Source organism: Rhineura floridana, chromosome 1 (genome assembly GCF_030035675.1).
Source record: "Rhineura floridana isolate rRhiFlo1 chromosome 1, rRhiFlo1.hap2, whole genome shotgun sequence".
NCBI classification, from domain to species: domain Eukaryota; kingdom Metazoa; phylum Chordata; class Lepidosauria; order Squamata; family Rhineuridae; genus Rhineura; species Rhineura floridana.
Window position 1 is genome coordinate 323,265,056 of NC_084480.1, and position 16,333 is coordinate 323,281,388.

At 44.7% G+C, this 16,333-nt stretch overlaps 1 protein-coding gene across 17 annotated transcripts in view; it reads left to right on the forward strand.

Annotated features, from left to right (window-relative positions):
• SCRIB (scribble planar cell polarity protein) overlaps positions 1-16,333 on the forward strand; it is a 120,565-nt gene that overhangs the window by 91,644 nt on the left and 12,588 nt on the right. For 16 of the 17 annotated variants that reach the window (XR_009760247.1, XM_061607270.1, XM_061607275.1 and 13 more), the window contains 2 exons: positions 7,523-7,612; positions 7,712-7,900. The exons of the other annotated variant lie outside the window; for it this stretch is intronic. Coding sequence is in view for 15 of the 16 variants with exons in the window: in XM_061607270.1 (XP_061463254.1) it covers positions 7,523-7,612; positions 7,712-7,900 (279 nt within the window). In the remaining variant the exon portion in view is untranslated. The remainder of the gene's footprint in view (positions 1-7,522; positions 7,613-7,711; positions 7,901-16,333) is intronic. 17 annotated transcript variants of the gene reach the window in all.

Genomic DNA, 16,333 nt, shown 5'->3' on the forward strand with positions numbered 1-16,333 from the left:
ACCCGCCTTTACTGTAAACTAAAAAGCCCCAAATGCTGCAAGCTTTCCTCATAGGCGAGTTGCTCCATCCCCTTGATCATTTTGGTGTATAAAATTATGCATGGCATTGAGAAAGTGGATAGAGAAAAGTTCTTCTCCCTTTCTCATAATACTAGAACTCGTGGACATTCAAAGAAGCTGAATGTTGGAAGATTGAGGACAGACAAAAGGAAGTACTTCTTTACTCAGCGCAGTTAAACTATGGAATTTGCTCCCACAAGATGCAGTAATGGCCACCAGCTTGGATGGCTTTAAAAGAAGATTAGACAAATTCATGGAGGACAGGGCTATCAATGGCTACTAGCCGTGATGGCTGTGCTCTGCCACCCTAGTCAGAGGCAGCATGCTTCTGAAAACCAGTTGCCGGAAGCCTCAGGAGGGGAGAGTGTTCTTGCACTCGGGTCCTGCTTGCGGGCGTCCCCCAGGCACCTGGTTGGCCACTGTGAGAACAGGATGCTGGACTAGATGGGCCACTGGCCTGATCCAGCAGGCTCTTCTTATGTTCTTATGTTGGTTGCCCTTTTCTGAACCTTTTCATCCTTTCTGAGGTGGGGCGACCAGAGCTATATACAGTATTCCAAATGTGGTCACATCATATATAAGTATTGTGTGAATGGCTGGTGCTTCGGTGTAGAAGGGAGAGTTGTGTAACTATTAACTTTTTAACAGAAAAGATCTTCACAAAAAATTATTAACTCATATACAGACATTGGACCTTATCAAAGCTGTGCATGAGTGAAAAGTCAACGAGGTGGATGCCAGGTATTATCTGATCTCCAAAGACACCTCTTTCTCTTCAGCTCTGCTTGTGATCAGAGTGAAGGTCTTCTTGTGATGCCTTCATTTTCTTGAAGCACATCCACCTGATTCCTCCAGAGAAGGCTAGCACAGGAGAAGCTCTTGCTGGTGTTAACAACACCTTCCCTTGAATATACTGGGGAGACAGAAGGCTTGTGAACTCTCCAGTGCTTCTTGCATCAGCCACCAGGAGCCAGAAGTGATTTCCCTTATTGCTAGTAAACCTCTGGCTAAAAGTCTCTGCTCTCTCACCTTCCTGCGTGACATCCTCAGTGGAGGCGGTGGTGGAGGCAGTGAGGGTGGCTGCTCCCTGGCCGCCATGTTGGCGCCGGGTGTATCCATGGCGACTGGCGTGTCTCCGGTTCTCCAGTGCTGGGCCGCGCCGCTTTGTTTTCCCTTTTCTTCCAGCTGCGACCGTTCAGCCGACTCCCTTCACTCTTCCACGGGGATACACACACACCCATTCTGCCTGTCACGTGACGCAGACAACCCTCACTTCACGCCAACGGCACTCCGGCATCTTGCAGTTGGGACTGGTGCCAGTGAAATGTCTCAGCCATCTTGCTTGTGGGCTGCGCCTCAACTCGCAATAGCGGAAGAGACCATTTGTGAGCCCGGTGCCTCCTGCCCAGCAGCAGCCTGGCGCGGGGCCTCTTGTGTGGGGCCTCCCGGCGTGAGGCCTCCTGCTCGACAACAGCTGCCGCCGCCGTGTCCTCCTCCTCCTGCTCCAGGCAAGGCCCAGGTCCCTGAGCCTGAGCTCCCACAGCCACCCCCCAACATAAACCAGCACCAGCAGCAGAAGCGCGGGGAGCAGCCGCTGAGCGAGCCTGAGGACATGGAGAGGAAGACAACGCGGAGACAGCAAACAGCTTCGCTCTAACGAATGCCTGTCACCCTTCTGCCTCTCGGGAGCTGCCGCCCCCCCAACACCACCTGCTCTTTCTTGGCGGTGCCGATAATGATAATGTTATTTGTTATTTAATTTTATCTGTTATTATAATGTTGTTTTTGTTGTCGTTATGTCCCTTCAAGTCGATTACGACTTATGGCGACTGTAGGAATCAGCGACCTCCAAGAGCATCTGTCCTGAACCACCCTGCCCAGATCTTGTAAGTTCAGATCCGTGGCTTCCTTTATGGAATCAATCCATCTCTTGTTTGGCCTTCCTCTTTTTCTACTCCCAGCTGTTTTTCCAAGCATTATTGTCTTTTCTAGTGAATCATGTCTTCTCGTGATGTGTCCAAAGTATGATAACCTCAGTTTCATCATTTTACCTTCTCATGATAGTTCTGGTTTAATTTGTTCTAACACCGAATTATTTGTCTTTTTCACAGTCCATGGTATGCGCAAAGCTCTCCTCCAGCACCACATTTGAAACGAGTTAATTTTTCTCTTATCTGCCTTTTTCACTGTCCAACTTTCACATCCATACATAGAGATCGGGAATACCATGGTCTGAGTGATCCTGACTTTGGTGTTCAGTGATACATCTTGCATTTGAGGACCTTTTCTAGTTCTCTCAGAGCTGCCGATATCATAATGCCGTTGTATAAATCGATGGTGCGGCCGCATTTGGAATACTGTGTACAGTTCTGGTCGCCTCATCTCAAAAAGGATATTATAGAGTTGGAAAAGGTTCAGAAGAGGGCAACCAGAATGATCAAGGGGATGGAGCGACTCCCTTACGAGGAAAGGTTGCAGCATTTGGGGCTTTTTAGTTTAGAGAAAAGGCGGGTCAGAGGAGACATGATAGAAGTGTATAAAATTATGCATGGCATTGAGAAAGTGGATAGAGAAAAGTTCTTCTCCCTCTCTCATAATACTAGAACTCGTGGACATTCAAAGAAGCTGAATGTTGGAAGATTCAGGACAGACAAAAGGAAGTACTTCTTTACTCAGCGCATAGTTAAACTATGCAATTTGCTCCCACAAGATGCAGTAATGGCCACCAGCTTGGACGGCTTTAAAAGAAGATTAGACAAATTCATGGAGGACAGGGCTATCAATGGCTACTAGCCATGATGGCTGTGCTCTGCCACCCTAGTCAGAGGCAGCATGCTTCTGAAAACCAGTTGCCGGAAGCCTCAGGAGGGGAGAGTGTTCTTGCACTCTGGTCCTGCTTGCGGGCTTCCCCCAGGCACCTGGTTGGCCACTGTGAGAACAGGATGCTGGACTCGATGGGCCACTGGCCTGATCCAGCAGGCTCTTCTTATGTTCTTATCTTCTTATGCCCTACCCAGTCCTAGCCTTCTTCTGATTTCTTGACTATTGTCTCCATTTTGGGTAATGACTGTGCCGAGATACTGATAATCCTTGACAAGTTCAATGTCCTCATTGTCAACCGTAAAGTTACATAAATCTTCTGTTGTCATTACTTTGGTCTTTTGGATTTTCAGCTGTAGTCCTGCTTTTGTGCTTTCTTCTTTAACTTTCATCAGCATTCGTTTCAAATCATTACTGGTTTCTGCTAGTAGTATGGTATCGTCTGCATATCTTAAATTATTGATATTTCTCCCTCCAGTTTTCACACTTCCTTCATCTTGGTCCAATCCCGCTTTCTGTATGATATGTTCTGCGTACAGATTAAACAAATAGGGTGATAAAATACACCCCTGTCTCTCACCCTTTCCGATGGGGAACCAATCAGTTTCTCCATATTCTGTCCTGACAGTAGCCTCTTGTCCAGAGTATAGGGTGTGCATCAGGACAATCAGATGCTGTGGCACCCCCATTTCTTTTAAAGCATTCCATAGTTTTTCATGATCTACACAGTCAAAGGCTTTGCTGTAATCTATAAAGCACAGGGTGATTTTCTTCTGAAATTCCTTGCTCCATTTCATTATCCAACGTATGTTTGTGATATGATCTCTGGTGCCTCTTCCCTTTCTAAATCCTGCTTGGACATCTGGCATTTCTCGCTCCATATATGGCAAGAGCCTTTGTTGTAGAATCTTGAGCATTACTTTACTTGCATGGGATATTAAGGCAATAGTTCGGTAATTACTGCATTCTCTGGGATCCCCTTTCTTTGGAAGTGGGATATATATTGAACGTTTCCAGTCTGTGGGCCATTGTTTAGTTTTCCATATTTCTTGACAAATTTTTGTCAAAATTTGGAGAGATTCAGTCTCAGTAGCTTGTAGCAACTCTATTGGTATGCCGTCTATTCCTGGTGATTTGTTTCTTCCAAGAATTTTAAGAGCAGCTTTCACCTCACATTCTAAAATTTCTGGTTCTTCATCATATGGTTCCTCCGTAAATGAATCTGTCATCCTTGCATCTCTTTTATGGAGTTCTTCAGTGTATTGCTTCCATCTTCCTTTTATTTCATCTCGGTCAGTCAGTGTGTTCCCCTGTTGATTATTCAACATCCCTACTCGTCGTTTAAATTTCCCTTTCATTTTTCTAATCTTTTGGAACAGGGCTCTTGTTCTTCCCATTTTGTTGTCCTTTTCTATTTCTATACAATAACTATTGTAATAGTTTTCTTTGTCCCTATGTACTAGTCGTTGTATAGTTGCATTTAGGGTTCTGACCATGTTTCTATCTCCTTTTGCTTTTGCTTTCCTTCTCTCTTTAACCATTTTAAGAGTTTCTTCAGTCATCCATTAAGGTCTTTCTCTCTTTTTAACAAGAGGTATTGTCTTTTTGCATTCTTCCCTGATCATGAGTCTGACTTCAGTCCATAGTTTTTCTGGTTCTCTGTCAACTAAGTTTAAAGCCTCAAACCTGTTCCTTATTTGATCTTTATATGCTTCTGGGGTGTTATTTAAATTGTATTTTGGCATTATGAGTGCTTTGTTGTTCTTCTTTAGCTTTACTCTGATTTTCAATACGATCAGTTCATGATCTGTACCGCAGTCTGCTCCTGGTCTTGTTTTTGCAGAAAGTATGGAACTTCTCCATCTTCTGTTTCCAATTATATAATCAGTTTGATTCCTATATTGACCATATGTCCACGTGTACAGTCGTCTTTTTGGTTGCTCAAAAAATGTGTTGGCAAGAAACAAATCATTGGCTTCACAGAATTCAATAAGTCTTTCTCCTGCTTCATTTCTGTCACCTAAGCCCCATTTCCCCACAATTCCTAGTTTTTCTCTGTTCCCTACTTTTGCATTCCAGTCCCCCATGATTATCATATCTTGTTTTGGTGTGTGATCAATTTCTTCCTGTACTTCTGCGTAAAATCTCTCCAATTCTTCTTGTTCTGCGTTTGATGTTGGAGTGTAGACTTGGATGATGGTTATGTTAATAGGTTTCCCGTTTAATCTCATTGATATCACTCGCTTAGACCTTGCGTTGTAGCTCCTAATTGCTTTTGCTACATCACTTCCCGCTATTAAAGCAACCCCGTTTCTTCTTGATTTCTCATTTCCTGCATAAAATATTTTGTAGTTGCCTGATTGGAAATGTCCCATTCCAGTCCTTTTTAATTCACTCACGCAAAGTATTGGAATGTTAATATGTTCCATTTCTTGCTTGACAATTTCTAACTTTCCCTGGTTCGTGCTTCTCACATTCCATGTTCCTATTGTGTGCGTCGTACAACTCCGGACTCTCCTTTCGCATCTGTGTGCATCTGCCTCTGGGGCTTCCTTTCAGCTTTGACCCAGCTGCGTCATTAGTCACAGTGTTACTCGTACTTGTCCTTTGTTCTTCCCCAGTAGCTCGGTGAGTGCCTTCTGACCTGGGGGTCTCATCAATGTTATTTGTTATTTAATTAATTTTTTGTAAATTGTATTGCTTTTATTGTTCCATTCTTGGGCAAGATCTTGGAACGAGTGGTTGCTGACCAGCTCCAGGTGCTATTGGATGAAACCGATTATCTAGACCCATTTCAGTCGGGTTTCAGGCCCGGTTTTGGCACCGAGACGGCCTTGGTCGCCCTGTTTGATGACCTATGTCGGGAGAGAGACAGAGGGAGTGTAACTCTGTTGATCCTCCTTGATCTCTCAGCGGCTTTTGATACCATCGACCATGGTATCCTTCTGGAGAGGCTTGCGGAGTTGGGTGTTGGAGGCACTGCTTGGCAGTGGTTCCGCTCCTACTTGGCGGGCCGTCTCCAGAAGATAATACTTGGGGAACATTGTTCGACACCGTGGGCTCTCCAATATGGGGTCTCTCAGGGTTCAGTTTTGTCTCTCATGCTTTTTAACATCTATATGAAGCCGTTGGGTGCGGTCATCCGGAGATTTGGAGTGCATTGTCATCAGTATGCTGATGACGCGCAGCTCTACTTCTCCTTTTCATCTTCTTCAGGTGAGGCGGTCGATGTGCTGAACCGTTGCCTGGACGCGACAATGGACTGGATGAGAACTAACAAGCTGAGACTCAATCCTGATAAGACTGAGATGCTGCTGGTGCATGGTTTCTCTGGTCAGACGGTGGATACATACCCTGTCCTGGACGGGGTTACACTCCCCCTGAAGGAGCAGGTTCGTAGTCTGGGAGTCGTTTTAGACTCTTCCCTGTCACTTGAGGCTCATGTAGCCTCGGTGGCACGGAATGCGTTCTACCAACTTCGGTTGGTAGCCCAGCTATGTCCCTATCTGAGTAAGGAGGACCTTACATCAGTGGTACATGCTCTGGTAACCTCACGTTTGGACTACTGTAACGCGCTCTACATAGGGCTACCTCTGAAGACGGTTCGGAAGCTACAGCTAGTGCAAAATGCGGCGGCCAGACTGCTAACAAGAACCAAGCGGTCTGAGCATATAACACCTGTTCTGGCCCACCTGCACTGGCTTCCAATATGCTTCCGGGCTAGATTCAAAGTGTTGGTACTAACCTATAAAGACTTATACAGCGCAGGACCACGATATCTGCTGGAACGCCTCTCCCGATACGAACCGGCTTGTACACTATGGTCTACTACGAAGGCCCTCCTCCGGGTCCCGACCCACAGGGAGGCCCAGATGGTAGTAACAAGATCAAGGGCCTTCTCAGTGGTGGCCCCCGAATTGTGGAACAGTCTCCCCGAGGAGGTACGCTTGGCGCCGACACTATTATCCTTTCGGCGCTAAGTTAAGACCTTTCTCTTCTCTGAGGCATTTTAATTTAAGTTAATTAAGTAAATGTTGTAATTTCATTTTAGATGGTTTTTATGTATTTGTTATATCAGATCCTGTAATTTTATTGTATATGTTTTTATGTTCACCGCCCAGAAAGCTGGTTGCTAGTCGGGCGGTATATAAGTTTAATGATAAATAAAATAAATAAATAAATAAAAATATTGTATTTTATATTGTATTTTTATACCTGTGTTTATTTCTCTTTGTAAGCCACCTTGAGGGCCTTTGGCTGAAAGGCGGGGTATAAATAAAATTTAATAATAATAATAAAAATATGTTTATATAATGACCTTGTGTTATCAGCAGGTTTATTTTCAATGCCTTTCCTAATGATCCGCAGCGTGGAATTATCTGAAGCCCTCTGGCATTTATGAGTCTGTAAACACCTCTGTGCAGGCTGTGTCTCTTTCCAGATGCCTCTGGAAGGTGTCTTTGGCTTCTGTGTCTGGCTGTTGTGCCCCACTGCTCTCAGTTGCCTAGTTCCAGTCTGGCTTTCCCCTCTCTGCTGGCTGGGATGTTCAGAAATATTTCCACCCTCCTCATCTCCTAGGCACAGGTTCTGCTGAAGTGGGCCCCTGCTTGGGCTGTGCCTAAGAGCTCTGTCTCTCTCCCAGGTTTGCAGAGCCCGAGAGGCACAACGGCTCACAGAGGAATTCACTGGAGGAGGGCTTGCGGCTGGAGCAGCGGCCCACATCCACGGCTGGGTAAGGAGGACGCTGGTGTGTGTGTGGAGCAGATCGCCTCTCGTGCATGTTGGGTGTCCCTGTGCCTTCCCACCCTGAGTCATCCTCTCTTCTGACCAGGGTGAGTCCAGCTCACCCCAGAGGCAGTGAGCCTGGTGCACCGGTGAGGACAGCCAAAGCAGAGAGGCGGCATCAAGAGCGTCTTCGCATGCAGAGTCCAGAGCTCCTCAGTGCCCACGAGAACGAGCTTTCCCCAGCAGAGCGCCGGGCCCTGGAGGCAGAGAAGCGGGCCATGTGGCGAGCGGCACGGTAGGTGAAGGGCAAGGCAGCCTGGGGCACCTGGGCATGTCCCTGTCCCTGTGGCAGCCAGGCAGAGCGCAACATCCCTTGGGGGCCGTTGGCAGCAGTCCTTCGAGACCGGGCAGAGTGGAGTGTGGTGGTGGCTCCTGGCAGCGTGAAACCACCTCTTTGCTACTGTGTCATCCCCCTCCCCTGCATGCTCTTTGATGTTGGATGTCGGGGGGGAGAGGCTGTGCAGGACCACCTCACAGCACGTTTAATTTCTTGCTGTTTGCTTTCCCCCTTCACTGTTTCTGCTGGATGAGGCCAAGGTGACCCCCCAAGTGTGGCCAACCAGATGCATGTTGGAGACAAGGCTGCCCCACTGGTCAGCTTTCATGGCAGAGGAGTCCTGATTATGTGCATGTGTTTGTTGGGAAGGCCAGAGGCTGCTTCCCCTTCTGCTGATCACAGCATTGTTGAACATTCACATCGTTGTCCTGACCCAGCCCTACCATCCCTTTTGTGCTTGAGTTGTTGGCCAAAGTGGCAGAGTGTGCAAGTCCAGGCGGCTCTCCATCTTCTCGAATGGTTTAGACGGAGACCCAGGGCACAAGATGGTGGCAGGCTATAGAGAGAGGCATGTTCTGTGGCAAGGCCAGTCTCAAGAGGAGGAAGATCTTGCAGAAAAGGAAGTGTACGGTTTGCATCACAGACTCTGTCCTGGCACATAATATGGTGGTGAAAAATACCACATAGCATCAGGAAAAGTGTGAGTCCCGAGAGCCAGTCAGAGATAGGCGGGGGGCCATGTGGCAGATTCTGTTCTTCAGTCAAAGGAAGCTCCATCTAACAGAATCTAAAGACACCCCCCCTCCAAGATTGTTGGAAGCCCATTCCCTGATGAAGGCAGACAGGTACCAATAGGCAGGAGGCACAGCAGTGGTAGAAATTCATCCACTTAACTGAAATTCCTGTTTCCAGCTGCTGTTCTTCCTTCTGAAATTACAACTGTCATCTGAGTTGAGTCTCTGATGTTGCTTACATAGGAACATGGAAACCTGCCTCACGCCAAGTCTGTCCATTGTCCAAATGAAGACAACACAAAGTTTGGCAAAAGAGACACAAGCAGGCAATTAGGGGCGATAAAAGCAGGAAGACCAACAACAAAGAATTCTTTGAATACATTGGGTGGCATTCAGTGCTAGTCCTACTCAGAGTAGACCCACTGACGTTAATAGACATGATTAACTTAGGATCATTAATTTCAATGGGTCTACTCTGAGTAGGACTAGGCTAGGGAGGCAATTGGACCCTTGGATGACAAGGGAGTCAAAGGTGTGCAAAAGTAGGATAAGGAGATTGCAGAAAAGCTAACCCCCTCTAGGATGCACACCTTAACGTGGTGAGGGGGTTTGAGAGTGTTGAAGAAGCTGAGAGCAATGCCGTCAGGAGTCTAGACCAAGAGGCTAGACTCCTAGCAGGGGCACCCAAGGCGGAATGGTCAAAGCTGAGACACCAGACTAAGATGCATCCAGACTCAGAGGAAGGCAGTGGGAAACCACATCTGAGTATCTCTTACCACGAAAACCCTATAAACAGAGTATCCACAATGCAACACAAGATAGTGCTGGAAGATGAGACCCCCAGGTCAGAAGGCACTCATCGAGCTACTAGAGAAGAACAAAGGACATGTGTTGGATAATGGAACGGAGCATGGAATTTCAGAAGGAAATCACTCTGTGCTTTATAGATTATAGCCAAGCCTTTGATTGTGTTTGTTGTTATGTGCCTCCAAGTAGACTACGACTTATGGCGACCCTATGAATCAGTGACCTCCAAGAGCATCTGTTATGAACCACCCTGCTCAGATCTTGTAAGTTCAGGTCTCCGGCTTCCTTTATGGAGTCAATCCATCTCTTGTTTGGCCTTCCTCTTTTTCTACTCCCTTCTGTTTTCCCCAGTATTATCATCTTTTCTAGTGAATCATGTCTTCTCATGATATGTCCAAAGTACGATAACCTCATTTTCATCATTTTAGCTTCTAGTGATAGCTCTGGTTTAATTTGTTCTAACACCCAATTATTTGTCTTTTTCGCAGTCCATGGCATGCGCGAAGCTCTCCTCCAACACCACATTTCAAATGAGTTGATTTTTCTCTTATCAGCTTTTTTCACTATCCAGCTTTCACATCCATACATAGAGATCGGAAATACCATAGTCTGAATTATCCTGACTTTAGTGTTCAGTCATACATCTTTACATTTGAGGACCTTTTCTAGTTCTCTCACAGCTGCCCTACCCAGTCCTAGCCTTCTGATTTCTTGACTATTGTCTCCATTTTGGTTAATGATTGTGCTGAGGTATTGATAATCCTTGACAAGTTCAATTTCCTCATTGTCCACTGTAAAGTTGCATAAATCTTCTATTGCCATTACTTTAGTCTTTTTGACGTTCATCATATAGTTCCTCCATGAATGAATCTGTCATCCTTGCATCTCTTTTATAGAGTTCTTCAGTGTATTGCTTCCATCTTCCTTTTATTTCATCTCGGTCAGTCAATGTGTTCCCATGTTGATTCAGCATCCCTACTCGTGGTTTAAATATCCCTTTCATTTCTCTAATCTTTTGGAACAGGGCTCTTGTTCTACCCTTTTTGTCCTCTTCTATTTCTATACAGTAACTATTGTTATAGTTCTCTTTGTCCCTACGTACTAGTCGCTGTATTGTTGCATTTAGGGTTCTGACCGTGTTTCTATCTCCTTTTGCTTTTGCTTTCCTTCTCTCTTTAACCATTTTAAGAGTTTCTTCAGTCATTCATTGAGGTCTTTCTTTTTAACCAGAGGTATTGTCTTTTTGCATTCTTCTCTGATAACGCCTCTGACTTCATTCCATAGTTCTTCTAGTTCTCTGTCAACTAAGTTTAAAGCCTCAAACCTGTTCCTTATTTGATCTTTATATGCTTCTGGGATGTTATTTAAATTGTATTTTGGCATTATGATTGCTTTGTTGGTCTTCTTTAGCTTTACTCTGATTTTCAATATGATCAGTTCATGATCTGTACCGCAGTCTGCTCCTGGTCTTGTTTTTGCAGAAAGTATGGAACTTCTCCATCTTCTGTTTCCAATTATACAATCAATTTGATTCCTATATTGACCATTTGGTGATGTCCATGTGTATACTATCTTGCAAGAAAAAGCATGCTTGGCCCTACGAAACATTTGTATGCAGCCTTTGTCGACTTAGCAGTGGCTTTTGATTCTATAGATAGAGCAAGGCTGTGGACCTAATACCAATATAGATAAGCGCCTCCTCTTTCTCATTAGAGAATTATACTCTGACAATTGTGCCAGAGTTAGGGTGGGCGTCACAGGCACTCTTACAGATTCCATTCTTATACAAATGGGAGTTAAGCAGGGCTGTCTACTGGCCCCAATTCTTTTCCATTTTTATCTTAATGCAATAACTACGGAATTGATGGGGCCAGAATTCCCCCCCCCCCCTGTGATTGGAAATAGGAAACTGTCGCTACCATTGCATGCTGACGACATGGTCCTGTTGTCCATGACACGTGTAGGTTTAAGGAGACTGCTTAAGAAATGTAGCACATTTTGTGCTGAAGAAAACCTCCGGATTAACTATTCCAAAACCAAAGTCATGGTTTTTGGTAAGAGGCATCGAAACTTTTTATGGTCGGTAGGTAGCCACACAATCGAGCAATGCTATGCTATCAAGTATCTGGGAATTTATTTCCAGGATAATCTTTCCTGGAAAAAACATATAAATTACATCAAAATGATAGCTTTGAGATCTTGTGGTGCTATCCTGAGTTTTTATAGGTCTGTTGGAGGCAATCTTGTTCTCCCTGCCCTAAATTTTTTTATAAATAAAGTTCTTCCCCAGATTTTATATGGAGTTCCTATTTGGGGTTGGGAGAGATCCATTATGCCTACCCTTGAGGTAATTCAAAACAGTTTTTTAAGAAAACTCTTGTGTTTACCCCCGGGTACCCCAGCGGCATTTCTTCGAGCAGAGCTTGGTCTTCCTCCAGTTAGCACCCGAGCTCATTATGCTCTGTTTAATTATTGGGAATCTTTAAAAACTGCCCCCACCAAACTATCAAAATTTATGAACTGGCCTCAAGGGATAGCTTTTGGGGCTCCAGACTATTGAGCTTATACCATTCGTATCATATAACCACAACACACTTAACTGTGTTGAATCGAGCCAAGTTGAAAGAGGCAATTTTCCAACATTGTTACTGGATTGATCGGCTGGCCATTAGCAACTCCAAATTCTCAAGTTGGTTCTGGGCAATTAAGATGGACCACCAGAGGGCAAGTTACCTGACTTATTTTACTTCACCAAGTCTTAGGCAAGCATTCACTGCTCCAAGATTTCAAACAATGCCGACTGTGGTCCTGTTAGGTCGATATAACCAGGTCCCCCGGGCACAGTGCTTATGTATCTGTGGCACGGGGTGGTCGAAGATCTACCCCACTATATGCTGGAATACCCATTATATTCTCATCCCAGAGCCAAATTTTTAGATGGTCTACTGATCCGACAGGGTTCCCCTCAACAAATTATTGTCCGTCTTTTATCGGATCAGGACCCTCCAGTTACGCATTGGGTAGCACTTTTCGCCCTTGCTGCGCAAAAAATACGGGCAAAGTATGCCACAGACTTGCCATCTGAACCCTAGGAGGTAGTATTAAGATCACCTCGTTTTCCTTTACCCTATTGGAAGTCTATTGATATTGTCTGATACAGTATGTCTATGGCCTTGTTTGAAAATTTATGGTTGTTTTTAACAGTGCATATCGTACATTGTAAAGGCCTATGGCTTGGCAATAAAGCTTTTGATGATGATGACGTGTATAGTTGTCTTTTTGGTTGCTCAAAAAATGTGTTGGCAAGAAACAAATCATTGGCTTCACAGAATTCAATAAGTCTTTCTCCTGCTTCGTTTCTGTCTCCTAGGCCCCATTTCCCCACAATTCCTAGTTCTTCTCTGTTCCCTACTTTTGCATTCCAGTCCCCCATGATTATCATCATATCTTGTTTTGGTGTGTGATCAATTTCCTCCTGTACTTCTGCGTAAAATCTCTCCAATTCTTCTTGTTCTGCGTTTGATGTTGGAGTGTAGACTTGGATGATGGTTATGTTAATAGGTTTCCCGTTTAATCTCATTGATATCACTTGCTCAGACCTTGCATTCTAGCTCCTAATTGCTCTTGCTACATCACTTGTCACTATTAGAGCAACCCCATTTCTTCTTAATTTCTCATTTCCTGCATAAAATATTTTGTAGTTGCCTGATTGGAAATGTCCCATTCCCATCCATTTTAGTTCGCTCACGCCAAGTATTATAATGTTGATGCATTCCATTTCTTGCTTGACAATTTCTAACTTTCCCTGGTTCATGCTTCTCACATTCCATGTTCCTATTGTGTGCGTTGTACAACTCCGGACTCTCCTTTCGCATCTGTGCGCATCAGCCTCTGGGCTTCCTTTCGGCTTTGACCCAGCTGCGTCATTAGTCACAGCGCTACTCGTACTTGTCCTTCCCCAGTAGCTCGGTGAGTGCCTTCTGCCCTGGGGGTCTCATCTTCCAGCACTATCTCGTGTTGCATTGTGGATACTCTGTTCACAGGGTTTTCGTGGTAAGAGGTATTCAGAGGTGGTTTACCATTGTCTTCCTCTGAGTTTGGATGCATCTTAGTCTGGTGTCTCAGCTTTGACCATTCCGCCTTGGGTGCCCCTGCTAGGAGTCTAGCCTCTTGGTCTAGACTCCTGACGGCATTGCTCTCAGCTTCTTCAACACACTCAAACCCCCTCACCACGTTAAGGTGTGCATCTGAAGAGGAGGGGGTTTGTGTAGATCATGAAAAACTATGGAATGCTTTAAAAGAAATGGGGTGCCACAGCATCTGATTGTCCTGATGCGCAACCTATACTCTGCACAAGAGGCTACTGTAAGGACAGAATATAGAGAAACCGATTGGTTCCCCGTCAGAAACGGAGTGAGACGGGTATATTTTATCACTTGTTTAATCTATATGCAGAACATATCATACGGAAAGCGGGATTGGACCAACATGAAGGAGATGTGAAAATTGGAGGGAGAAACATCAATAATTTAAGATATGCAGACGGTACCATACTCTTAGCAGAAAGCAGTAATGATTTGAAACGAATGCTGTTGAAAGTTAAAGAGGAAAGCACAAAAGCAGGACTACAGCTGAATGTCAAAAGACCAAAGTAATGTCAACAGAAGATTTATGCAACTTTAAAGTTGACAATGAGGAAATTGATCTTGTCAGGGATTATCAATACCAAAATGGGGACAATAGTCAAGAATTCAGAAGAAGGCTAGGACTGGGTAGGGCAGCTATGAGAGAACTAGAAAAGGTCCTCAAATGCAAAGATGTATCATTGAACACTAAAGTCAGGATCATTCAGACCATGGTATTCCCAATCTCTATGTATGGATGTGAAAGTTGGATAGTGAAAAAAGCGGGTAAGAGAAAAATCAACTCATTTGAAATATGGTGGAGGAGAGCTTTGCGCATACCATGGACTGCGAAAAAGACATATAATTGGGTGTTATAACAAATTAAACCAGAACTATCACTAGAAGCTAAAATGATGAAACTGAGGTTATCATACTTTGGACACATAATGAGAAGACATGATTCACTAGAAAAGACCATAATGCTGGGAAAAACAGAAGGGAGTCAAAAAAGAGGAAGGCCAAACGAGATCATAAAATCATAGAATAGTAGAGTTGGAAGGGGCCTACAAGGCCATCGAGTCCAACCCCCTGCTCAATGCAGGAATCCAAATCAAAGCATTCCCGACAGATGGCTGTCCAGCTGCCTCTTGAATGTCTCCAGTGTCGGAGAGCCCACTACCTCTCTAGGTAATTGGTTCCATTGTCGTATGGCTCTAACAGTTAGGAAGCTTTTCCTGATGTCCAGTCGAAATCTGGCTTCCTGCAACTTGAGCCCATTATTCTGTGTCCTGCACTTTGGGATGATTGAGAAGAGATCCCGACCCTCCTCTATGTGACAACCTTTTATGTATTTGAAGAGTGCTATCATATCTCCTCTCTGTTTTCTCTTCTCCTGGCTAAACATGCCCAGTTCTTTCAGTCTCTCCTCACAGGGCTTTGTTTCCAGTCCCCTGATCATCTTTGTCGCCCTCCTCTGAACCCATTCCAGTTTGTCCGCATCCTTCTTGAAGTGCGGAGACCAGAACTGGATGCAGTATTCAAGATGAGGCCTCACCAGTGCTGAAGAGAGGGGAACCAGTATTTCACACGATTTGGAAACTATTCTTCTGTTAATGTAGCCCAATATAGCATTTGCCTTTTTTGCAGCCACAACGCATTGTTGGCTCATATTCAGCTTGTGATCAACGACAATTCCAAGATCCTTCTCACATGTCGTACTGCTGAGCCAAGTATCCCCCATCTTATAACTGTGCATTTGGTTTCTTTTTCCTAAGTGTAGAACTTTGCATTTATCCCTGTTGAATTTCATACTGTTGTTTTCAGCCCAATGCTCCAGCCTATCAAGGTCCCGTTGAATTTTGTTTCTGTCTTCCATGGTATTAACTATGCCCCCCCCAATTTTGTATCATCTGCAAATTTGATAAGCATGCTTTGTGTCTCCTCATCCAAGTCGATAATAAAAATCTTAAAGAGCACTGGGCCCAGGACCAAGCCCTGTGGTACCCCACTCGTTACTTCCGCCCAGTTTGAGAAGGAACCATTGATAAGTACTCTTTGAGTACGATTCTGGAGCCAACTGTGGATCCATCTAATAGTTGTTCCATCCAGCCCACATTTAGCTAGCTTGCCAATCAGAATATCATGGGGCACTTTGTCAAAAGCTTTGCTGAAGTCGAGATATATTATGTCCACAGCATTACCACAGTCTACAAGGGAGGTTACCCGATCAAAAAATGGGATGAGATTAGTTTGGCAGGATTTGTTCTTCATAAACCCATGTTGGCTCCTAGTAATCACTGCATTATTTTCAAGGTGGTTACAGATTGACTGCTTTATAATCTGCTCCAGAATTTTTCCAGGGATTAATGTTAGGCTGAGTGGTCTGTGGTTCCCCAGTTCCTCCTTCTTGCCCTTTTTGAAGACAACATTTGAAGGGGCAACATTAGCTCTCCTCCAGTCATCTGGCACTTCACCAGTCCTCCATGATTTCGCAAAGATAATAGAGAGCCGTTCTGAGAGTTCTTCAGCCAGTTCCTTCAATGCTCTAGGATGCAGTTTATCAGGCTCTGCCGATTTGAACTCATTCAAAGTGATTAGGTATTCCTTGACCATTTGTCTATCAATGTCAAGGTCCAATCCTGACCCTTCTACTTCATGTTTCCCGGGAGGGTCACAGACCCTTTTTTGGGAGATGACTGAGCCAAAGTAGGAATTGAGCACTTATG